The sequence below is a fragment of the Mustelus asterias genome, chromosome 5, assembly GCF_964213995.1.
Source record: "Mustelus asterias chromosome 5, sMusAst1.hap1.1, whole genome shotgun sequence".
NCBI classification, from domain to species: Eukaryota; Metazoa; Chordata; class Chondrichthyes; order Carcharhiniformes; family Triakidae; genus Mustelus; species Mustelus asterias.
In genome coordinates this window covers 63,001,442-63,027,080 of record NC_135805.1, presented here as the reverse complement: position 1 = coordinate 63,027,080, position 25,639 = coordinate 63,001,442, and the positions used below count along the sequence as shown (strand labels likewise).

At 42.6% G+C, this 25,639-nt stretch overlaps 1 protein-coding gene across 1 annotated transcript in view; it reads right to left on the bottom strand.

The window, feature by feature from the left end:
• Nucleotides 1-24,751, bottom strand: part of slc35f6 (solute carrier family 35 member F6) — a 31,809-nt gene extending 7,058 nt beyond the window's left edge. The window contains exons 1-4 of the mRNA XM_078212667.1: nucleotides 24,560-24,751; nucleotides 4,869-4,941; nucleotides 3,294-3,465; nucleotides 1,819-2,034 (exon numbers count right to left, since the gene is read on the bottom strand). Of these exons, the coding sequence (XP_078068793.1) occupies nucleotides 1,819-2,034; nucleotides 3,294-3,465; nucleotides 4,869-4,941; nucleotides 24,560-24,636 (538 nt within the window). The 5' untranslated portion in view covers nucleotides 24,637-24,751. The remainder of the gene's footprint in view (nucleotides 1-1,818; nucleotides 2,035-3,293; nucleotides 3,466-4,868; nucleotides 4,942-24,559) is intronic.
• Between the last annotated feature and the right edge of the window lie 888 nt (nucleotides 24,752-25,639).

Genomic DNA, 25,639 nt, shown 5'->3' with positions numbered 1-25,639 from the left:
TGGTAAGCTGATGAAGATCCCGAGGGGCAGGATTTATGAACATCTGGAGAGGAACAGCATGATCAGAAATAGCCAGCACGGCTTTGTCAGAGGCAGATCATGCCTTACGAGCCTAATTGAATCTTTTGAAGATGTAACTAGACACAGACGAGGGAAGAGTGGTAGATGTAGTTTATATGGATTTCAGCAAGGCGTTTGATAAGGTGCCCCATGCAAGGCTTATTGAGAAAGTGAAGAGGCATGGGATACAAGGGGACATTACCTTGTGGATTCAGAAGTGGCTTGCCCACAGAAGGCAAAGAGTGGTTGTAGATGGGTCTTTTTCAGCATGGAGGTCGGTCACCAGTGGAGTGCCCCAGGGATCTGTTCTGAGACCCTTGCTTTGTGATTTTTATAAATGACCTGGATGAGGAAGTGGAAGGATGGGTTGGCAAGTTTGCTGATGACAAAGGTTGGTGGTGTTGTGGATAGTGTAGAGGGATGTCAGCAGTTGCAACGAGACATAGATAAGATGCAAGACTGGGCGGAGAAGTGGCAGATGGAGTTCAACCCAGATAAGTGTGTGGTGGTTCATTTTGGCAGGTCGAATAGGATGAAAGAATATAATATTAAGGGCAAGATGCTTGGCAGTGTGGAAGATCAGAAGGATCTTGGGGTCCGGGTTCATAGGACACTCAAAACTGTCACAGGTGGAGGCTGTGGTTAAGGCGGCATATGGAATACTGGCCTTCATCAATAGAGGAACGAGTTTAGAAAATCGGGGGATAATGCTGCAGCTGTATAGGACCCTGGTCAGACCCCACCTGGAGTACTGTGCCCAGTTCTGGTCACCTCATTACAGAAAGGATGTGGAAGCCATAGAAAGGGTGCAGAGGAGATTTACAAGGATGCTGCCTGGATTAGGTGGCATGCCTTATGAGGATAGGTTGAGAGAGCTAGGTCTTTTCTCCTTGGAGAAGCAAAGGATGAGAAGAAGTGACCTGATAGAGGTGTATAAGATGTTGAGAGGTATTGATAGTGGATTCTCAGAGGCTTTTACCCAGGGCTGAAATGGCTGCCACAAGAGGTCACAGGTTTAGGGTGCTGGGGAGTAGGTACAGAGGAGATGTTAGGGGCAAGTTTTTCACTCAGAGGGTGGTGGGTGCGTGGAATCGGCTGCCAGTAGTGGTGGAGGTGGATTCGATAGGGTCTTTTAAGAGACTTTTGGATAAGTTCATGGAAGTTAGTAAAATAGGAGGGTTATAGGTAAGCCTAGTAGGTAGGGACATGTTCAGCGCAACTTGTGGGCCAAAGGGCCTGTTTGTGCTGTAGCTTTTCTATGTTCTGTGTTCTAACCAAATTGACTTGAATTTTGGGTACAGGCCATCTTGCAATCATATCCTGAGTTTTTTTCCCCCCCTTTAAGAACACTAACTGAACAGTATGATACACAATCGGGGGTTCACTCCAGCCATTGAACGTATGGACAGGATAGATAATCTAGAACAATGCTTCCAAAATAAACAGATTATAAATCAGCAATATGCAATTCTGAGGAAGAAACAACTGTGCAGTTCAGTTGACAGTTAAGGCAGTGTTGGATTGGACACTTCTGTCAGAATACAAGTAGCCTACAATCATATCAATCATAGATCCACAAATGTATTTTCTGGCAATGGAGGCAGCTTGTAATTTGCCACCAGCAGTTACTTCTGACCCCAGAGGTCCACAATGTTTTGCATGGTTCACCCATCCAGCAGGACTGGAAGATATCACCAGTGTGAAGGACCAGAAAATCCTGCCCCCAGTGTTAGAAGGTACACTAAACCTATTAATTACCTGTTATAACCTGAGATAGCTTGTGCCCTTCGTTGTGATTTCCACTGACAAAGTCAGCCAGCCCCACTACTACAAGGCCACAGATGGTGAGAAAAATCCCAACCCACTGGCTTGTTATCAAACGACGGCCTAAGAAGGCAACGGAGAGCAAGCCAGTGAAGATGATAACAGCTCCACGTAGCATCTGGAAGCTGGATGCACTCGTCAAGTTTAAAGCTGGAAGATAAAACAAAATAGTGTACAGAAATATGCATTGCAATGTATGGGCCTGACTGATCCAGGCTAGATTGCATCAAAAGAGGCATTGAGAGACCTATAACAATTCCCAATAAGTCAGCATCCAAAATAAAGATTTGAGTATAACATTGTGACTGAATGAACCTCCTTAGAACACAAAAATCTCAAAAAACAGCCCGTCTATCCACAGAGCAGGGTGAATGGATATTTCCCCCATTATACTAAGCAACCAATGACTGAACTATGTATGAAATGCAAATTATTAACTTGCTCTTATTGATTTTGTCCACTGCTAAGAACTTTTTTGTCATCACAGGAGCAGAGTAGCATGGTTTCACAAGCAACAGGCTCAGTTAACCCAAACCATTCTATTTGCATACTGCATAGTGTGGCCTTCAATTACCATCTAGTGTCATGGCATGTGGATTGATTAGATGATCATTGGTGACCTCCCCCGCTGGCTGCAAAACAACTGGCAAGTTGATACTAGGCAATCTGAATGTGGAAAACAAATCTAAAGTGACATTCTAGAAATTAGTATGCCAAAGTTCAACTGAACTAATCCCCTGAACACCAATATTGAGCCCTGGGATTAATTTTCCAGGATAAAAAAAATTGAATTTTCTAAAGCTTGTAATATCAAATACCCATGTATTTCATATACTGCTGTCCATCTTCAACCCCATCATTTTATTACAATGCCAACTCTTTGAAAATTGATGACCATTTTGGATGCATGTCCTGAAATGTGAACATTTGCTTTGCAGTTTAAACCTTACTGCTTTGTTTCCCTGGTGATTCATTGGACAAATGTGCTATTAGTCAGTCATATGGATCAATTCTTGATCTGGGCATTTAATCAAGTCCAGCCGAATAGGAGCAGCAGACAATAGCGAATAACAGTTAGTAAACAAATTGTTATAAAAAAAAACAATGCTGGAAGTGGTTGACCAATATGACAAGTCAGGTGTAATGGCTCAAAAACAGTGCACTTGCTGCAAATGACCCACAACAATGCACAGTAACATTTATTTCAGTTGATTAATTCCATATCACAGTAGGACAAAGGCAGCATAGTTTAAGATCAGAAAAATAAGCAAATGCTGCTGACCAGATTTTGGTACATGTTCCCGACTATTTGAAATGGAGAGGCTTGGACAATACTGCCAAAAACATTCCATAGACTCATTTTGGCTTATATTGGTTCCTATCAAATACTGGCAGTCAGTAGTTCTTACCAATGTACATAATGCTGGTGGCTGTCATGTCACACAGTGCAGGTGGTAGGAAAAGGAAAGAGTTGAACTTTCTTACAGGAGCCATTTGGGGTTCTGTTCTTTGTCGATCGTAACATAAAACGATGTAGAATACAGCTAAACAGGAGACTTCCCCAAGGAACATGCCCACAGCCTGTAAGAGATAGAACAGAGCCCAATGAGAAAGCATTAGATGGTCTATATTTTTCTCAGCTCAGCAAAATTAGCTTTCACGCTCCTTCCATTTACTTCAGATCTCCTTCAGTTGGCAGGATGAAGGCTAGAGATACTAAAAATATCAGTCACAACCCTGCCTTGCGCCTAGTTGGCAACAGCAAGGCAATCTGATCCACCATTAGCCCAGGTACTCAAGTACCTAATCAAAACCAAATTTTAATCCATTTCTGGGACATGGGCGTTGCTGGCTGGCCACTATTTGTTGCCCATACCTAGTTGCCAAGGGCAGTTGAGTCAACCACATTGCTGAGGCTCTGGAGTCACATGTAGGCTAGATTTCTTTCCCTAAAAAGGAAATTAGTGAACCAGATGTCACCCCCCCCCCCCCACCCCCCCACCCACCCACCCCTCCAAACAAGTGACAATGGTTTCATGGTCAACGTTTGCCAACATCAAGGACATTTAAATGGTCATTGGATAAACATATGATATTGGAATAGTGTAGGTTAGATGGGCTTTGGATTGGTTTCACTGGTCGGTGCAACATCGAGGGCCAAAGGGCCTGTACTGCACTGTTATGTTCTATAATAAATTCCAGATTTGTTTTTTGAACTAAACTTCCACCATCTGCTGTGGTGGGATCCGAACTCAAGTCCTCAGAACATTAGCTGTGTTTCTGGATTAATAGTCTAGTGATAATACCACTAGGCCATTGCCTCTCCTAGGAGGATACAGAGGGAGTGCTGCACTGTTTTTCAGATTGAATGTTACAAGTTATCATCATGGAAAGAAGGCAGCTGCAGTTCAGCCTCTCTGCAAGACCCAGCTATCCCCCCCAACTCCTATTTGATATTGGAACACTTCAAAAGAAAAGATATTTTCCAAGCTGCTTTACAGATTGGGGCAGGAATAAGGCAGCAACTGAAGCTTGGTTGAAAATGACAGAGGAAGGTGGTGATGCTTTTTTAAAAAACAACAGGTGATGGGGCTTAGGTAGGGAGGGACAGACAGTCAGGCCAAGAAAAGTTGTTCGTAGGATAGTGGGGACAGGAAGCCACAAGACACAGCATGGTTTTAAAGACCAAGGTCAAAGAGACAGGAGTAAAATAATTGGCTTGAAATGAGCAGATTTCAGCTGTGCTCACCCCAAAATTGGAAAATCCTGCCCAAGGTCAATGGACACATGGTGTGTGCCCTGCCCACTAAGATTTCCATGGTGGGCAGAATGGGAAAATTCCACCCATTATTTCAGTAGGAATAATTTGTTCTCCTTGCCCAGCTACCATTTGTTGTTTTTGCAGATCCAGGGTTGGACAGTTGGGTGTATCCTCTCAGATGGTTTAATACAGCATTGCTGGTCACTATTTAATTATCACTTACCTGAAGGAAAGGATGGTCGAATAAGTGTTTCTGTGATCCATTGCAACCTTCAGCACTGAATCCATCTGCCCACCTGGGAAAATTAAAGAAAACTGTTCATGGCTATCAATTTAAAAATGCAATTGTGCACACCAGCAAGGGAGCTAGACAACTATCTTTATCATCCAGGTTACTGGAGATGTAGGAGGTTCAGCTAGAGAACCCAAATTGGAACAATATTCAGAGTTCATCTAGTCAGCTGATAATGGAAGCAGAAAAACAGGTTATTCTTCCTGTAAAGTGGTAGCATGGCAGTTTTACAAAATTCTTTCTGGTTGCATCACAGCTTGCTATGACTCCGGCTCTGCCCAAGGCTGCAAGAAACTACAAAAGGTTGTGAATTTAGTCCAATCCATCCTTCCATCCAGTGACTGTCTGAAGTGTGTAACCTTTCCTGCATTAAGTTGATCTCACACCCTAGCTATGACTAACACTACACTCCACTCATTTCCTTTTCTAGAAATGGTATGCAAGAAACTGTATACATGTGACAAATCAAAAATGGGTTGTAGGTAAATAAGCAGATTTCTAAAATAGGCCACTTGGAAACTGGTGAAGTAGCGTGCCAATGCAACCCTGCTGGTGCTGGGAAGCCTCGTTACTAAGCTTGATGCACAACTTTGGGAGGACTGACAAGGCAACAGAATATACAATGCATGGTCAAACCCCAGGGAGTACAAAGGACCAGTTCTGATGGAGCTGTACCAGACACTGGTTAGGCTATAACTGGAGTAGTGTGTAGTTCTGGTTGCCACACAGTAGGAAGTGGTTGTGCAGAGGAGATTTACTAGGATTTTACCTGGGATGGAGCATTTCAGCTATGAAAAAAGAAACTGGATAGGCTGGGGTTGTTTTCCTTAGAGCAGATAGGGTTTAGGGGGAAACCTGATGTATAAAATTATGAGGGCAGGAATCTTTCCCCTTTAGCAGAGGGGAAATAGCCAGGTGACAGATTGAAGGCAGGTTTATAGGAGATGAGGAAAATCTTTTCACCTGGAGGGTGGTAGGAATCTAGAACTTGCTGCCTGAAAGTATGGTAGAGGCATGAACCCTCAGCATTTATGAGCACTTGAAATGTCATGGTTCATATGGGCCAAGTGCTGGCAAATGGGATTAGAAGAGAGATAGGTGCTTGATGGCTGATGTGGACATGGGCTGAAAGACCTTTGTGCTGTAAAACTATGACTCTACAGTTGATTCTTGGTGGGAAGCAAAGAAACATCTTCCAACTCCAAGTATGAAATTCAGGAGCAGGCATTCTAGCTCCTGATTTCTCAACAGGAGAGGAAACTGGCCAGGAATATAGTTGGAACCTTGATGGTTGAAGAAAAATTATGTACCTCAATAAGCACGCCATTTCTATACAAGCTAAAACCTTCAACACAAGTGAGGATTTGTACTTGGGGAAAATAGAGCAGCTGGATTGAGTTTGCTTATCCTGGTCTTAATGTCATGCAGCAAGTTTACTGTACAACTGTTGCCAGAATAGTACAGTTTGCTGACAGTCACTTGGTAGTGCAGAACTGAGTATTGCTTAAAAGGACCATCTTGCATGAAGACTGATGCAAGAATGCAAAATTTCAAAGTTAGCAACAATTTATATTCCACAAGAAAAGGGAGCAATTGGTTGAGGAGTTGCCTTGGCGACTGAATCAGAGAATTCTTGACCAGGCTTTTAATTCAAAAAAAGCCTGGTCATGTTCTTTTCGCCTGTGGCAGACATCTCTGGGTATGTGTAGCTTGCAAGCACAGGTGAGCCACACTGCAAGCCCAAATGATCTTGAATTGATTTCAAGAATTACACTAACAAACACTTGGGATTGTTTTTGAAAGCTTGGCTTTGGCTATTGTGAACAGCTAAAGGGATGTGCTGGGTGATACAATAGTCTCAAGGGGTGGCAGATAGTGTCACTGCCATGCCAGATATACAGTGTACTAGTGGCGAGAAACAGCTAGCTTCACTTGCTCAAACGTGATAGCTTGTGGTAGGTAGACAGTAGGAGAGATCCATTGGTGAATCACATGGAGAAAAGGGTCTTTAATGTTGCATTTTAAAAGGTGAATGAGCTCAGGAAGGAGTGCATTAAGGGGAGTAAGAAAATTCTTGCATGTAGCTGCAGGTTTGTAATCAAAAATATGCAAGAGGTCATTTCTTTGAACATGTGCTTCTTGTGGAAACAAACAAAAAATTAGCAAGAGCTGGGGTTAGAAAGAATCCCATGACAACATCTTTTGGGTATGCACGAGTGTCTAAGTTTACTAATGAACACAAATTCAGAAAGTGGCAGTGCATCCAGGTTGCCATGGTGTTTCTGCGAGTGGCACATCAGTGAATAGACTCCTGTTTCAACACGAGATGCATTATTCTGTAATTAAAATAACCAATTCAAGATCAGTTAGGCAATGTAGCGCACAATGGCTAGCAAACTACATATATTCATATGCAGGGACATATCCAAATGCTATTTTTGAATTAAAAACCTGGGGGATAGTAGTCTCCTACTGTCTTCTCCATGGCAACACCTTGACTTGTGTTGTATTCTTGCATCCATCCTGATGAACACAAGATGAAAAGCTTCATCATGGACCCCTTTTCAGCAATACTTACTAGAAATTGAAAAGGAATGTCCAATAAGGCTCATATTCCCACCCCAGAAATAGTATTTAAGTGCCTTAAAATTGGATGCCCTTTCCTGGATTTATTATTGTCACATGTATCATAGTGAAAAGTATTGTTTCTTGTGCACCATACAGACAAAAACATACCGTTCATAGAGAAGGAAATGAGAGAATGCAGAATGTAGTGTTACAGTCATAGCTAGGGTGTAGAGAAAGATCAACTTAATGCATGGTACATCCATTCAAAAGTCTCACGGCAGCAGGGAAGAAGTTCTTCTTGAGTGAGTCGGTTGGTACGCGACCTCAGACTTTTGTATCTTTTTCCCCCCCGAAGGTGGTGGAAGAGAGAATGTCCAGGGTGCATGGGGTCCTTAATTATGCTGGCTGCTTTGCTGAGGCAGTGGGAAGTGTAGACAGAGTCAATGGATGGGAGGCTGGTTTGCATGATGGATTGGGCTACATTGACTAACTTTTACAGATGCACCAAGACCGCAAAAGAACTACAAAAGATATAGTTGTAGCTGACATGCCAAATTTCTTTAGTCTGAGAAAGTAGAGGTGTTTCTCAAGTAAACATTCTCTACCACCCCCCCTCCCCCCCACACTCAACTAAACATACAAGTTGCACTTTTGTCATAGTTCATAGACACAGAAGTGCAACTCCAAAGTTACAGCACATGAACAGGGGAAGGGGAAAACAGCTACCTTGCTACTAGCAGGGTGAACACAGTAAGAAGTTTAACAACACCAGGTTAAAGTCCAACAGGTTTATTTGCTACCAAATAAACCTGTTGGACTTTAACCTGGTGTGTTAAACTTCTTACTGTGTTCACCCCAGTCCAACGCCGGCATCTCCACATCATGACTAGCAGGGTGAAGCAGAGAACAACTGTTCATTTCTCCAGTCAGTGGAAATCCCCAGAATAAAAAATGGCAGTTCCAAAGCACATCACAAATGAAAACAAGCAGCTAGAATTTCAAATCACAAGGGAAGAATACTGCAAGGAGAAGAGAAGCCATGTGAACAAACCACAATTGCTTAACACGTGGTCAAGCTGCTATGGAGATAACAACAAGGGACAATTGCTAAACAAGAATTTTAATGAGATTTTAAGTACAGTAGCAATACATTCTAGTACCTTGTGGGGGAAAAAATCCCACCAAGATTAAACAAATGAATTTATGTATTTTGCCACGAGCCAAGAATTTCTGAATTTGGGTGTCTGCTTGTGGTTTAAACTGGCTTTTCTAGTCAAGTAGCACACCAAATATTCCTTTACTAGCTACTGACCAAAGAACCAAATGCATTTGTCCTACACACTGCAGTCAAAGCAAAACTAGCAGCTGATTTAATTATATCATCGTTCACTCTACAAATCACTTGGGTCAGCAATTCTGCAGGAAGAGGAATGACATGGTGCTCCATAAAACCTCATGCTTACTTGGCTGTTTTGGTTCAGATGTGCCTGAACATTTCAGATGCATCAGCAAGACATATTTCTTTGACAGAGTTTCATGGTTTAGTGGTTCAAAAGGGGCTGGTGTGGGGTTGTAACAAAGATATTTTTTCCATTCAAATACACCCAACTACCATATTAAACCTAACCCAAGACAAGAGTAAATCCAAAGAGCCAAGGTTAACAATATCCTACTCCACCCATCAGCTACTGGAATCCACATGCCACCAGACTATTTGAGAACTGAATTTCCTAGATTAAGATTTAGCCTTCAAAAAGCAACAAGTTTCTCAACTTCAAATAATAAATGAGATGCTATTCACTTTCTCCAAAGTGACTTGTGCATACCCCACAACACTTGAATTATCAAGTTAGGTTTAGGAGGATTTCGGAGTAAAGAGGTGTGAAAGCAGCTATTTCAAAGCTGAGATCTCAAGACAATCATTGGTGTGGGATGGAAAAAAAAAAAAATTCAGGGTTGTGCAAGATGCAAGAAATTGAGGAATGCAATGCCAAGGCTGGAGATGGATCACAGAATCCCTACAGTGCAGGTGGCCACCATTTGGCCCACTGAATCTGCACTGACAATCCCACCCAGACCCTATCCCCTTAACCCCACATATTACCCTGCTAATCCCCCTGACACCAAGGGCAATTTAGCATGGCCAATCCACCTAACCTGCACATCTTGAGTTTGGGAGAAACCCATGTAGACACAGGGAGAATGTGCAAACTCCACACAGACAGTGACCTGAGGCTGGAATTGAACCAGAGTCTCTGGCACTGAGAGGCAGCAGTGCTAACCACTATGCTGCTGCCCCTCTTACCTCTCTCGCTCTTCCCTCCCTTCTTTCTCTCTCCCCTTCCCCTTCTCCCCCCCCCCCCCCCGCCCTCAAACTATAACAGGGCTACAGACTGGATATCCTCAAGTACACCAAGTATAGCAGATAAAGATTAAACTGTTTGGTATTGTAAATGGAACTACATTTAGTGAATTTCCCATCCCCCACCACCCATGAGAAATTGAATACAAATCCCAATCATCTTGCATTAAAAATATTTGTTGATCATTTACCATGCTTGGATGCAGAAGATGCATTTTGGGCCAGGACCTTGGACAGTTTTGCTGATGTTCTGTAACTCATGGGAGTCCCAGGCCTACTCTGCACATCCCATGCCTGATGGAAAATCAACTTCTATTGTGAATTCCCATGAGGCATAACTATATCATGACCAGCTCCAAGTTTTGCATCTCAGGATTATAGTGCAGAGACAATTGATGCTACAATTTCTGGGTAATTTTTTACACTACAAACATGAAAAAGGTAGAATGCATGGCCTAAATGGCTGCAAGCCCATTTCATCTGAAGATTGCACTGGGCTCCAAGTGTCCAAAGCTAGAGTAAATCTAGATTTACATTTCCTTGTACATTTATCCCTCCAGTGTCTGGAACCCACTTGGGTGTGCTTTAACTTAAGAGGACTCACCAAGACAGAATACAGTTTCAGCTCCAGAGGAGTACACTGCTACATCCTCGAGTCTGGCAAAGGCTCTTACTATTCCTGTTTTAAGAAAATTCTTGCTCAACACTCATGATAGATGAGTCAAACGCTTGCCAAGCAGCTGAGTTGCTTGCTTCAATTGTCATGAACACTAATTCAGTCTATTGTGTACTCTGCAGAGACTGGTCACTGGTGGTCATCATGGACAATAAAAGCAGAAAGCATGAAAAATAAAACATCTACTCCAAGATGTAGCCAACTGTTAGTTCAGCTGTTAATAGTTTCACACATGCCCCTTACCAAGGTGCAGTGTTACTTTTAACACTAACTGTGGGAAGTCAAGACTAATTCATTAAATTGTTATTAGACTATGGATTTTCAATCCCAGCCTTTGCAGAAGCAATTCAATAGTTGTTCACTTTTCAGAAATCGTTTTTGGGTACAGCTATAGAATTGCCATGTTATTTCTTCTCCACCCCCAAACAGGTGAAAATGCTCATTCCATTTCATTCCCACTGAATTCAGAGTGATGAAGCAAAGAATAGTACGGCACAGGAACAGGCCCTCCAAGCCTGCACCGATCATGATGCCTGCCTAAACTAAAACTGTAGTCCATATCCTTCCATTCCCATCCTATTCATGTATTTATCTAGTTGCCCCTTAAATGCTGCTGTCATACCTGCTCCTACTGCCTCCCCAGGCAACATGTTCCAGACATTCACCACCCTCTCTAGAAAAGCAGATGTGCAATTACTGACTCAAGTTCTCTAAAAACACCAAGTACAAGTGTCATCAGTGGCTTCTCATGTAGTTTGAAGTGGAATTGGTTACAGTAGAAATCACTTAACTTTGGGGAAGTAAAAAAAGTCCATTAAAAACAGCATGAAAAGTTCCTACAAACCAGAGATGTGTCAAATACCAATATTTGTGGCTGCAGTAATCTATTTACTGTTAAGATGCAACATCCACTGAGCACTCAAGTTTTAAGAGCATTAAGATTCAAAAACAAATCAGCTCCTAGAGCAGAATTAATTTTAAATTAGGGATATCAGAATAGCAATTGGAGTGCAGATAACCAATTGGTGAGGGGCTCATGAGGGTATCCAGTAGGAGTCTTGCACTCTAAATACCCATTTGATGGGAAGCATTTTCCGCAGCCATGTAGTGTGATAGGCCTTGATTATTTAAACTCATGCTTGGAGAATAATGATCCTCCTCCTCCAGGTACCATTCTCCAAGAGGTGTTGGTGACCCATGAATTGGATCAGTCCTGGATCATCATGGCAAATATTGCAGTGGCTTGCTGTTGCCTTCTGAAATGTGGTATACTGCCACACAAATGCTCATAGCATTTGAAATCTGGTCATTACACTGCATTCGCCACTTAAATGGTTTAACACCACTACAAAAAAGGGACACTTTCTCTGCTAGCAGAAACATGTTTGAAACTGTGCTGAAGTGTTACAACAACAATTGGTTTGCATTCACCACAGCTGTTACAGCAAAGAGGTAGGTCATTTGGCCCAACATGCCTGCTCTAGCTCCCCAAATGAGCATTTGAGTCTAGGGCCAACCAAAAAAAATCACAGCCAGAGCCCCTGCAACTTCCACTCACTTCCTTCACTCTTGGATGCATCCCATCTGTTGAACTTCCTCTCTATATACATAATGACAGAGTTGTTGCCTCTTTCACCATGGCCTGGTTAGAACCTTGCACCTGTCTTTACCAAGGTGCGAAGGATTCATGTAATACCACAATGCATAACTCCCTTTTACTATATATTTAACAGATCATTCTGATACAGAAAGCTATTTTTAAACTTGCTGCAGGGTTTAACAGTTCTAGTATTTAAGAGCATGCAAGCAAGCTGACAACCTGGAATACAAACATATCAAAAGAATGCACAAGACATGGGCTTACCATGATTAAAGTACACCAAAATGCAGTGGTGGATCAGAAATTACTTAGATTACATGGTGCACATTTGAGATTCCAGGAGCAATTCCCATTACTAGGTTTTATTGCATGCGTAACCCTTGAATGAGAAAGTAACTTGGGAAGGACAGAGCAAAAGATACTACATTTTAGTAAAAATATTGGGGGAAATAGCAGACAAAAAACTTTAACTGAATGTAAATTAGTAAGTTAGCCAAGTTACTCAATGTAGCCAGTAGTCCCACCAACAGTCAAATTATATTTGGTGTCAAAGTGCATTACAGTAACACAATGCAAAACCTGACCTAGAGCCACACAAGGCAATGTTGGGACAGATAATCAAAGCTGTGTCAAATAGGGAGATCAAGGGGTAGAGGGAATTTCAGAATACAGCCGCGACACCTTCCTAAAAAGGCACTGCCACCAATGGTGGCAATTTAAATACCCAAGACCTAAATTTGTGCAGATGAGTTGTGGGACTGAGAAATGAGAGAAAGGAGGTTGCAAGGCCATCCATGAAGGATTAGTCAATGACAAGGGATTTGATAGGTAGAATGTGGCAGGACTGTTAGATTGACAATTCAAGGCAACAAAAGTTTCAGCAGATGAGCTGAGAGGCAGGGGCAGAGTCAGGTCACGTTTCTGAGATGGAAAAGGGCAAGTCTTTATGACAGCTGGTATGGGTTGAAACCTCAAGTCAAATAACACCCAAGGTCACAGTCTGCCTCAAGCCAGTTATCAGAGCAAGGGATGGAGTTGGTGTGTAGGGAGTAGAGTTTCTTACAGGGCCTGGCTCTCCCCCTGCCTTCCCCCAATTATAGAAAATTGCAGTGCCATTTCCAGATTATATTGTTAGGGGGCTGTATGTAGATAAGTCAGGTAGCCTCCCTCGGGCAAGAGGCAGACTTAGGCAAGTGCAGTTCCACCCAGCTGAATGGCAGCAGGGAGGCATTGGAAAAGGATGGTGTAGTCAACCCAAGATGACACGAGTAGGCCATTCAGTCCTTGAAGCTGGCTCCATTTAATATGGTCATGGCCATATTTTCACAACCACTATCCCAATAACCCCTTTACCTTGCTTTAAAAAACAGAATGCCTGAGCTTCCACAGCCCTCTGGGGTACAGAATTACCAAAGATGCACAACCCTCGGTGTAAAGGCTGTTTATAAAGTTACAGGCCAAGAGGAACAATGCCAGTGCCTTGCTGCTTTCCAAAGCTATTTAGGTGAAAGGAAACAAAGTCTAAACCTGGAAGAGTGAATGAAGTTAATGGCAACCATTATGATAAATAAAGATTTGGAATTCAAAGATGAAACCAGGACGCTAACTAGATGCATCTACCTCTGTTCACAAAGCAAGTTTGATTAAAACAGATGGTATTCAATGAAGTTGCCTAAAGGATCCAATCAAAGTTCATTTCTATTCATGAGGGGGTAACAGTCAGCAAAGTAAACTTTCCACATGTTTTAGACGAGGTTATGAAAGGCAGTGTAAATGCAAACTCTCTTTCAGAGTTAGTACTGGAGAAAGGGGAAATAGATTGTTAATAAATCTGACTGGGGAACTAGGTGCAAGACTAGCAAAAATGCAGACAAATCTGCAGATTATGAATATAGGAACAAGGGCAGGGCAGAATGTATAAAAGGGTTAGTGGTAGGGAAGGAGGAACAATCCACAGGTGACTAAAGAATCTGACATCATGGCTGATATTTTACCAGCCCAGGAATCAGAGTGGGTGAGGGGCAGAACATGGAAAGGTCTGTTGATCTTGGGTGGGATTTTACAGTTTTGGGATGAGTGAAACCGTAAAATCCCACTGCTCTTGGGGTTTGAATCAGGAGTTTTAATTAGAATTGTCCCATGTTAGCAAGGAAATTGTGATGCTGGAAAAGGTGTTGAGAAGGAATCACTGAGCTACCAGAATAGACCAGACATGTTGGGTTTGTACTTTGGGAGGTCAGATCCCAGGCATTTTACGCTTGGAGGTGGTATCGATGGCTATCTGAAAACAAGTTAAATGACAATATTAAATATTTGGTAATTAACATAAGATCTGATGCCTATGTCAGAGGATTCCTGATTTTAGCAACAAGTATTTTCGCCTCAACACTTGGACATGAAGTCAACCAAATGATGGTGAGATCATCTGTAATAAACCTGTTGGACTCCTAATGTCTGTAGGACCATGGATTGGTGCAAAAACACTTATTTGGCATTGCACTGTCAGGATACAGCATTCTCTGGAACAAACCTAAAACACCTGATTGTTAAGCACACTCAAATGAGCCAAAAGAAAACATTAATTTTGGACTAAAATTCCTACAGATGGTTCTATTATAAGCATGTGTAGAATTCAGATCAGCTCTTGACATCTGATTTGCATTTGGACGATTTGAATGTGGGGCAGCTATTATGGATTGGTTAAACCACATGCATCAATTGTAAATTTACACTACTGCTTTCAAAAATGGTTTTATAACTAGCTCAGACGACAGGTGATGGTGTAATCAACTTGGAACAGTGGTTATTTCCATTTGCTGGTAGGGTCAGGGCAGATGTAGGCAGTGTGAAAGTCAAATTGCAGGAGTGCTGGATCCTGCCACCTTCAGAACATGACAAGGCAGTGTGCAAGAAACAGGGAAGCCACTGGCCTCCAATTAACAGTTCACCAAACTCCTTGGTAAGCCCATTTACAGGTCAGGGAGGGACAGAATGCAACTTCTCAAAGCTGAAGACACCAAATGTGCACAGCTGTCAAGTTCAAAGCGAACAGAAGATTAAAACCAAGGGATCTTCTTGTTCCAGATGGTGCTCTATTTGGTCATTTGCACTTGGTGACATTCTCTCTCCTCCCCAAGGTACTGTCCCATCATAGCTGCCAGCTTCCCTTCCTGTTCAGGCTCTGGAGGCATCTCCCACCTCATGGCACAACTAATTGGGTCAGAGGGCATTTTACATTAATTAGTGCCAAGCAAGTGACAGCTGTGGCATAGGGCCAGGACCTAGAGGTTTTCAGCAGTCAGGTTCCCTGCCCAGATTAGGAAATTCAGCTCTTAACCCTTTCTTCCTCAAGCTGCCAGGCCAGGTCTGCTGCATCCCCCCCCCCCAAGAATCTCCAGTACTTTTGTTAATCAAGCCACCTGACCCAAATTGCTTTTGCCAGCTACATGGAAAATTACAAAAAACTGAACTCAGGTGTTAGGATTCAAAAAAGATATAAAAACTAGCATAAGGGCATTTTACCCAAATGCTCATTGCATTCAAAATAAGGTAAAATGAGTTGACAGCACAAATCATCATGAATGAGTACAATTTAGTGGCCATTAGAGACATGGTTGCAGGATGGTCATGACTGGGAGTTAAATATCCAGGGGGTATCAGACTATTTGGAAAGACAGAGGAAGGAAAGGGAGCTGATATTTAAGAATGATCTCAGGGTGTTAGAGAGATGATATAGGTTCTATGGAGAAAAAAAAAGTGTTAAATCTATTTGTGTGAAATTAGAAATAGTAAGCAGAAAAAGCCATTGATAGGCAGCCAAATAATATCAGCAGGGCGAGCAATAAACAAGGAAATAACTGATGCATGTAACAATGGTATGGCAATTATCTTGGGGGACTTCAATCTGCATGTCAATTGATTGGTCAAAACAGTCTTGAGAAGGAGTTCATAAAAATACATCTGCGAACAGTAATGGAACCTACGAGGGAGCAAGCTATCCTAGATCTGGTCCTGTGTATTGAGACAGGATTAATTAATAATCTCAGTTTGGGATCCTTTCGGAAAGTGTGATTACAGTATGGTTGAATTTAAAATACAGATGGAGCATGAGAAGGTAAAATCCAATACCAGTGACTTGTGCCTAAACAAAAGGAGACTACAAAGGACTGAGGGAAGAGTTGGCCAAGGTAGACTGGGAGCAAAACTATGGTGGGGCAATTGAGGAACAGTGGAGGACTTTCAAAGCAATCTTTCAGTGCTCAGCAAAAAGTATATCCCAGTGATAAGGAAGGACTGATCAGCCACAGATATCTATGGAGGGTATCAAATTGATAAGAAAATGCATACAAAGTGGCAAACTAGAGGATTGGGAAACCTTTAAAGGTCAACAGAAAAGAGCTACAAAGATAAACTAGCTCAATATAAAAACTGATAGCAAAAGTTTCTACAAATATACAAGAGTGGCTAAGGTAAACGTTGGTACGAGAGGATAAGGAGGATTTAATTGGAAGTGAGGAAATGGCTGCGACATTGAACAGGTATTTTGTGTTGGCCTTCAGTGAAAGACTAGCATGCCAAAAAGGTGGTTAAGGCAGGGGAGGACCTAGAAACAATTATTGCTAAAGAAGCAGTGCTAAGTGAGCTAATGGGCTAAATGGAATGCATCTCAGGGATACCAAGAGCTGGTGGGGAAAAAAAAACCACAAATGCACTTGTGGTAATTTACCAAAATCTGCTGAACTCTGGGGTGATTGGAAAACAGCAAATGGGATGCCACTGTTTTTCAAAAAAGAGGTAGACAAAAGGTGGGTAACTACAGGCTGATTAGCTTAACTTCTGTCGTGGGGAAAATGCTTGAATCTATCATCAAGGAAGAAATAGAGAGACATCTGGATGGATAGAAATCACCCCACTGGGAAGACACAGCATGGGTTCATGAAAGGCCGGTCATGTTTAACTAATTTAGTGGAATTCTGTGAGGACATTGAGCATGGCGGACAATGGGGGGGGGGGGGGGGGAACAGTTGGATTTCCAGAAAGCATTCAACAAAGTGCCGCACAAAAGGCTGCTGCATAAGATAAAGGTGCATGGTGTTACAGACAAGTATTAGCATGGAAAAAGGATTGGTTAACTAAACTGAAAGGAGTGGGGATAAATGGGTGTTTATCTGATTGGTGATCAGTGACTAGTGGTGTGCCTCAGGGATCAGTGTTGGGACTGCATTGGTTTATAATTTACATTGATGATTTGGAGTTGTGGACCAAGTGTAGAGTGTCAAAGTTCAGATGACACCAAGATGAATGGTAGAGCAAATTGTGCAGAGGGATAAGATAGTGTCAGTGAGTGGGCAAGGGTCTGGCAGATGGAGCACAATGTTGGTAAATGTGAGGTCATCCATTTTGGTAGGAAGAACAGCAAAATGGACTATTATTTAAAGTTTAAAAGTTTGAGTTTATTTATCACAAGTAAGGCTTACATTAATACTGCAATGTAGTTTACTGAAATTCCACTAGTCGCCACAGTCTGGCACCTGTTTGGGTCAATGCACCTAACCAGCACATCTTTCAGAATGTGGGAGGAAACCAGAGCACACAGACACTGGGAGAATGTGCAAACTCCACATAGAGACCCAAGCCATGAATCAAACCCAGGTCCCTGGCACTGAAGCAGCAGTGCTAACCACTGCAGTGGGACCTGGGTGTCCTTGTGTATGATTCACAAAGTTGGTTTGTAGGTACTTAAGGCAGCAAATGGAATTTTGTCCTTCATTGCTAGAGGGATGGAGTTTAAAAAACCAGGGATGTTACAGATAAACACAAAATAATGTGCATGCTGGAATCTGTGAAACACTGCAAAATCTCAACAGGTCTTGCAGCATCTGTGGATAGAGTCTCGAGCCAATGGTCAAGTCCAGATGACCCTTCATGAGGTTATGTTGCAGCTGTATAAAATGGTGAGGCCACACCTGGAGTACTATGTACAGTTCTGGTCTCCTTACTTCAGAAAAGGTGTGCTGGCACTGGAGGGGGTGCAGAGGAAATTCACTAGGTTGTTTCCAGAATTGAGGGTTGGCTTACAAGACCGAGACTATACTCATTGGAATTTAGAAGAGGGGGGCAGTGGGATGGGAGAGATCTTCTAGGAAAAAAATACCATGAAGGAAATAGACAAGATAGAAGCAGGGAGGTTGTTGCCACTGGTTGGTGAAACCAGAACTAGGGGGGCATAGCCTCAAAATAGTTGGGGGGGGGGGGGGGGGGGGGGGGGGGGGAGGAGGAGGAGGAGGAAGAGGAGCAGATGGAGGAAGAGGAGCAGATTTAAGACTGAGCTGAGGAGGAACTTCACACAAGGGGCTGTGAATCTGTGGAATTCCCTGCCCAGTGAAACAGTTGAGGCTACCTTGTTGAATGTTTAAGGCAAAGATAGATAGATATCTGAACAGTGAAGAAATTAAGGGTTATAGTGAGCAGGCTGCAAGTGGAATTATTGATCTTATTTGAATGGGGAAAGTATGCTCAAAGGGTCAGATGGCCCACTCCTGCTCTTAATTCTTATGTTCTTACTAAATACATTGATGCTTGCTAAAAGCCACAATGCTGAGAAACTACAATTATAGGGGTGATTTTCCCAGCCCACTGCAATGCTAAAGCAGTGCAGTGGGCTGGGAGGCTCTAGCAGAGGCCACATAGTGGGCTTTCTGCTGGGTGCAAGGGTCTCTGGCCACCAGATTTCTGGCACCATCAGCTCCATGCCAGAAATCAGTGTGGAGCTGTATAATTTATTCAAATGACCACTTTAATATTAGTAGCAAGCCTGGGACTGAAGTCTCCAGGCCTGGAGTTAGGAGGGGAGGTTGCTGCTGGCCAGCAGTGCAGGGCTACTGTGTATGCACTGATCTCTGCTGAGATCTGTACATGCACAGTGGCCCTCTATGCTGCTGGCCTCTTCAGTGGGAATAGGCCCTGCCCCCTGATTTTCATTGTGCACTAGCATGAGTCAGAGCGTGGGAGATTCATTTCATTGAAATTATTCATTAAAATCTTGCTGAAAAAATGAGTGGCATTTACTCCAGTTTATGCAAATTCAACATTTGGGAAGAATCCCACCCATAATAGTAGGTTTCGCCATAACTACAACCAACCCCAAGAGCACAATAATTTACTTTTCCTCTCATTAGAAAATGAGGTGAACTAAAAGCAAGGCCCTGACTTACATCTCCAGCAGCAATGCACAACAGGCAAGAATCTATTTGCACACTTGGTCACTGCTTGTGTATTTTTCTAATGTTGGTCTAATTGGCTCATGAGGCAGTGGCAGACACATGGAGCTTTTGCCAGGAGGGGGGGGATAATGCAATTTTGTCACAGGTGTAGCCATGTCCACACCTGCTCTTGGCCCAAGAGCTGGGCTGATATTGAGGAAACAGCAAGATGGGAAAGTTGGACTACCCTGGCTTAGGGCTTCTACTTCCACTTTGGTCCAAACTTTTCAAATTACTGGAAAGCAGCCTCTTAAAAAAAGTAATGACAGCAATGCAAAAGGCCTGTTATAGAAGGAAACTGTACACAATGTCCACACAATCCAGGTGACCAAAGGAGGCAATAGGGAGCTGCTGGGAAGACACTAATCCTTGCTACGAGAATGGGAAAATGTTGGACACAGGTTTACATGTACAGTTGCTGTGACCTCCTTGTAAAGCATAGAGCCAAAGGTTTCCACAGTTACAGTCACCTTATTCCCAAAATAACAGTTGTACCCTCCAGCGCAATGGATTTGGCAGAAGTTAATCAATGCAACTCTGGGTGATTTGGGGCACAAGAAATCATAAGTGAAAGGACCAAAGTTAAGGCAGTAGGGTGGCCTCAGTACCAAGGGCCTAGGTTTGATTTCTGGCTTGGGTCACTGTCTGTATGGAATTTGCACATTTTCCTTGCATCTGTGTGGGTTTCCTCCCACAGTCCAAAGATGTACAGGTTAGGTGGATTGGCCGTGCTAAATTGCCCCCGAGTGTTAGGGGGATTAGCTAGGGTAAATGTGGGTTATAGGGCTTGGGTGAGATTTTGTCTGATGCAAACTCAATGGATCCAATGGCCTCCTCCTGCACTGTAGGGATTCTATTCTAGGAAAATCTCCTCTTTTAGATACCAATTCTGTTTCTTCTTCCTCCCTCCCCCCCCCCCCTTCCCCCAGGAAGCGTCAATGGATTTAGGCCCAGCGTTCCCTCCCAAGATAACATCTTCATCCTAAATTTCAGTCAATTGAAAGTTCTGCTTCTATAGCCTTTTTAAAAGCAAAAATGCCCAAAACTGAAAACAGCATGCAGTTTCAAAGCCCTGTACAGCTGATTTTTCTATTCAATTCCCAATGCAATAAACAGTAACATTTCATTTGCTTCCTTAAATCACTTACCAGGACACCCAGATGCCGAGTTCCGCAATCTCCATTTAAATCTGGCTTTTCTACTCTTCCGGCCAAAGTTCACATTTTCCCCCCACATTCTATTCACTAATTTTTTGCCCATTCTGCAAGGGTTTTAGATATGTCCTCTTGCCAACTTACTTTCCAACCTTTATCTCAAGTTTAGCTACTATACATTTGATCCCTTCATGTCATTCATTTGGATAAATAGTTGAGGCGCAAGAACTGATCCATGTGTTACTCCATTAATCATCACCTGCCAACCTGATAAGTGATCTATTTATTCCTATTTAGTCCAAAGATGAGCAGGTTAGGTTGATTGGCTATGCTAAAATTGCCCCTTAGTGTCCTGAGATGCATAGGTTAGAGGTATTAGCGGGTAAATATGTAGGGTAGGGCCTGGGTGGGATTGTGGTTGGTGCAGACTCAATGGGCCAAATGGCCTCTTTCTGCACTGTAGGGTTTCTATGGTTCTATTCTCAAGCTAATGTTTGTGCCAGCATGCTGCCCCTATGGTTAGCACTGCTGCCTCAGTGCCAGCGTTCAATTTCCAGCTAGGGTCACTGTGGAGTCTGTATACTGTGGGTTTTCTCCAGGTGCTGCAGTTTCCTCCCACAGTCCAAAGATGCAGGTTAGGTGGATTGGCCATGCTAAATAGCCCCTTAGTGTCAGGGGACTAGCTAGGGTAAATGCATGGAGTTATGGGGATAGGACCTGGGTGGGATTGTGGTCAGTGCAGACCCCATGGGCTGTAGCATTCTACACCACTTTAACCTTTGATGTGGCATCTTATCAAATGGAAATCCAAGTACAGCACACCCACAAGTTCCTCCTTATCCAACTTGCTTTTGTGATACTGTGCCTTTAAGAGTATATTTAAAATGGAGCGCAGTTTTTCAAGGTGCCAATTTGTCTAGAAAATCTAGAAATTAGTGGCTGGACACACAAGTAGGTACTCATTCGAGACATGGGAGCTTTTAAGCAGTGCTAATGAATTTGCATTTACCAGAACCTGGGGTTTCCAAGTAGAGTTGTGTAGCAAGGGATACAGGAACCCCCGCTTTCTAAAGACTAAATAAATAAATTAGATTAGTTTAAAATAGGGACCAGTGTGCCATCATATAGATAAAAATCAAATGTGCTTCACTTATATGCTATATGAAGGTATTGTCTGTATAAGCACATTTTTGATCAAGCATTATATAGATTTAAATGATATTTCTGTGAGCTTTGGCCAGGCAATTTACCCCTTGGCATAATGGGAAATAGGTTTAATTAGACACAATCACATTCTTTTGGAACAAAGAAGCTCACAGCATATTTTTAAAGTTTGTGTCACAAGTAGGCTTACATCAACACTGCAATTAAAGTTAGTTAAAATCCCCTTGTCGCCACACTCAGTGCCTGTTCGGATACACTGAGGGAGCATTTAGCATGGCCAGTGCATCTAACCAGCATGTCTTTTGTACTGTGGGAGAGAACCCACGCAGACATTTGGGGGGGAAAGAGAGAGAGAGAAAAGAAGGTGCAAACTCCACACAAACAGCCACCCAGGCCGAGAATCAAACCTGGGTCCCTGGCGGTGGGGCGGCAATGTTAACACTGTGCCACCCACCCTATCAGAGGCAAGCCAGAAAGCTACAAGCTACCAAGGATTTTGAAATGAATAGAAAGACTGAGCTTCTAACTGCAAAGAGATGTATTCAGCCTCCACTAATACAAAGACAGAAAACAGACAAGGAAGATAACTCCTTTATTGTTCCCAGGACTGCAGGTGTTAGGAGCAACCCTGGAATCTACCAGATTTGTGTAAAGGTTACTAGGCAACAGTGGAAGAATCTATGGGCTCGGTTGACCAATGAGTTCCTAATTCTGCTAGAAGGTAGAATGCTATTGGCTGAAGTGTATTAATGTAATTGGACCATCCAGCTTGGACGACAGGTGTGGTAGGAAGATCAAATTTTCAGAAATGTATATGTCCATGTAATGTCGGAGAGGTTAGAATCCTCTGACCATCTCTCTCCCAATACACATTGGTCAAATAAAGAATGTCTTTAACTGTATGTTGTCTTTCAAAGTCTTTGTGTTAGCTGGGTTCAGCTGCATACAAGTCTCCCCAGTAGGATACCCTGAGAAATTCCCCTTACAGGTTGATTGGCTGGGACAGTCATGTGCTTAATGGGAGGTGCTAAGCTTGCAGGAAAGAAATACTGTTTCAGTTTCATTTTAAAATACAAAGAAAGTTGCTGCCTGGACTGCCAGAAGAAAGCAGCAGCGCTCTCACTTCAGGACTGGTAACTAAGTCCCTGCAAGTATGCCTGTGTTTTACTAAATTAAAAGACAGGGTTAAGTCTACAAGAGACTATTGCTCAAATTGGATCTCAGTGATAAGTTAACAGTTAACAATTGGATCGTCACATTTATGTATTGTTCAATTGTTAAAAGCTAAGCCAATTTAAACTGTTTAACTCTAACAAATTAAGTTTGCTTCAATACACTTCCCTGTCAGTAGAATCGTGCAACATCTTATCCTCAAAGTGCCAAAATAATTCGTCAAAAGCTATTTCCCGTTCAACGAAACCATGTTGACTCTGCCCATTTCCAATCTCCTCAAGTTCCAATATTTCCTCCATGCCAAATGTTAAAAATCAGTCTTATACCTTCCAGAATCTCTCCTCTTTTGAATAGAAGTGTTACATTGTGATTTCAATTCACTTGGACCTTCCAAAAGATTACAACCAATGCATCCACCATCTTGGAGTTGTCGCAAGACTGGATAGTTAACAATCAAGAAAATAGCCTACTGGTTAGTGACATCACAAAACTAGGGATCAATGGAATGGAAATGGTTGAATTAGACTTGCTAGAGGCTGCTATTACGCTGTGTACCAGCAACAGCTGACTCCCCAGGCACAAGCTCTAAAAGATGCAGACTAACTATTTGGATTGACAGTCACAGACCAAAAGGTGTTCTGATGCAATGTTGCAAAGAATTTATAGAATCCTTAGTGCAGGAGGCCATTCAGCTCATCAAGTCTACACCAACTCATGCCCAGGCTGATCCTGTAACCCCACATATTTACTCTGCTGATCCCCCAACCTACATATTTTATGAGAACCTCCCATCTGGGACAGAAAAAATGGTCTAGGAGTCTCAAGCCAATCCAAAAACAAAAGCATTAATATTAAAAACTGAATGTGGACACCTGCATCATACATTTCAAATATTTCCACCACGATCAGGCCAGGGAGGAACTTTCATTTTAGACATCCAGTAACATTGCAGAGAGCCCATGTACCACGGTAACTAAAGCCCAAAGGAGCTGGAAACTATATGATTTAATTGCAATGCACAACTGAAATTTCCTCATCCTTCTACCCAGAAGGAAACAATCTAATCTTTCCTGATGTATTGTGAATCTTTGGAAAGGGGCATTTATCATCAGTACCATTCACATGGCAAACACTTAAACATGAACCACCATATCTTGAGCATTGGGTCTCGTAATACGTGATATAGATCAACAGGAGTATTATGTTGCAGTTTACTGCTGACCCCCATGCTTCCTGCTGGTGCAGAGTGCAACTGCAGTGCTGCCTACTGGGATTTGCAGTCCTTCAGCATGAGCCGCATATGGAGATTTAGGATACAAATTGTCGGATCCAGTACACTGCATTTTTTTAAAAAATCACCAGCTTTATTTAACGCTTAACTCAATGCAGCCCATCTCACCGACGTCTGAAACTCATTTCCACTGCTATCGAGCCTTGAATGGGATCGCACACCAGCGAGATTAGAACTACTGCACTTGGGCGGATTACAAAAAAAGGAAAACAGGATTAGAAGATCTACAAGCAATCTCCGGGTGCGAATGATAAATCCTGGGCGAGGAGGAATAATCAGTTTAAAGGGAGAGAGACATCCCAACTGCAAGGCTGAAAGCTCCCAGCGCAGCACCGACTGCTGTGCGTGTGAAACGAAACGTTTGTTACTTACTTGGCCGACAGTGTGTTAATGGACCCTGTAACCAGCATCATCGCTGCCAGGCAAAGCTGGTACTTCGTCCACGCCATGCCCACAACGCAAAATGTCCAATTCTCAGCACCCCCGCCTCTGCGTTTGCGGCTTTTTATAGGAAACAGTCCTTCCCTTGTGATACAGGAACAAGAAATCACATGCTTCAGTCAGCTGAGAGCTTGACATCAGTTTGTGAACTGTGCACTTTTTGACCACCAGGGCTGATTTTAATTCCAGTGGGAGTCACTTATTTGGGGGCGGGGCGGCGTCCAGAGTAATTTTTAAAACACTTGAAACATATCTGCACGAGTACATAAGTGCGGCAGGCTGTCTAATTTTAATCATTGATCTCACTCTTAACATTATTTTGACTGTGTATATATATTTGAGAGGAAAAAGGTTTCCCCAGGTCATAGGCAAAGTGCGACTAAGTGGTCAGCTCATTCAAAGAGTTAGCACAAGCATGATGGGCCGACTGGCTTCCTGTTCTGTATCAACTTATGATTCTGATTCCAATGTTAACAATTGCTAAGACAATGAAATGAATTGCATTATATGTTCTAAATTCTTCTAAGTAGGGAGGCATTCTGATAAATTACTCACAGGCGCCTCAGATCGTACAAATAGAAAGCTTTGATACATAATGTTCAGAGCAGATCAGGACAGCCCACAATTTAAACCAAATTTTAACCTTTACATTGATGAGCAGTAATTATATTGTTGCAGTTACATTATTTCACCAATGAATGAACAAGCACAAGGCTTTCATTCAATCCGTGGCTTTTAAAAAATACTTGGGTTCTCGAAGTCAGAGAGAAGTTACTTTTGGATTTTTGTAAAACTGCTTAAAACACAATACACGAGCCACTTGGACACCATTGTTCACATTTGCATTTTTCTTTCAATTTTCCAACCCTAACAAGTGCATTTTATTTGTATTAGCATTTCACTATAAACACGAGGTAGTATTTTATGCCCTCTTCACAGTGAGTCTTGAGGTGGCGAGGGCATTTAACCAGCATGGATGGGGCAGGTGGGGACACTGCCACCTTCCTGCCT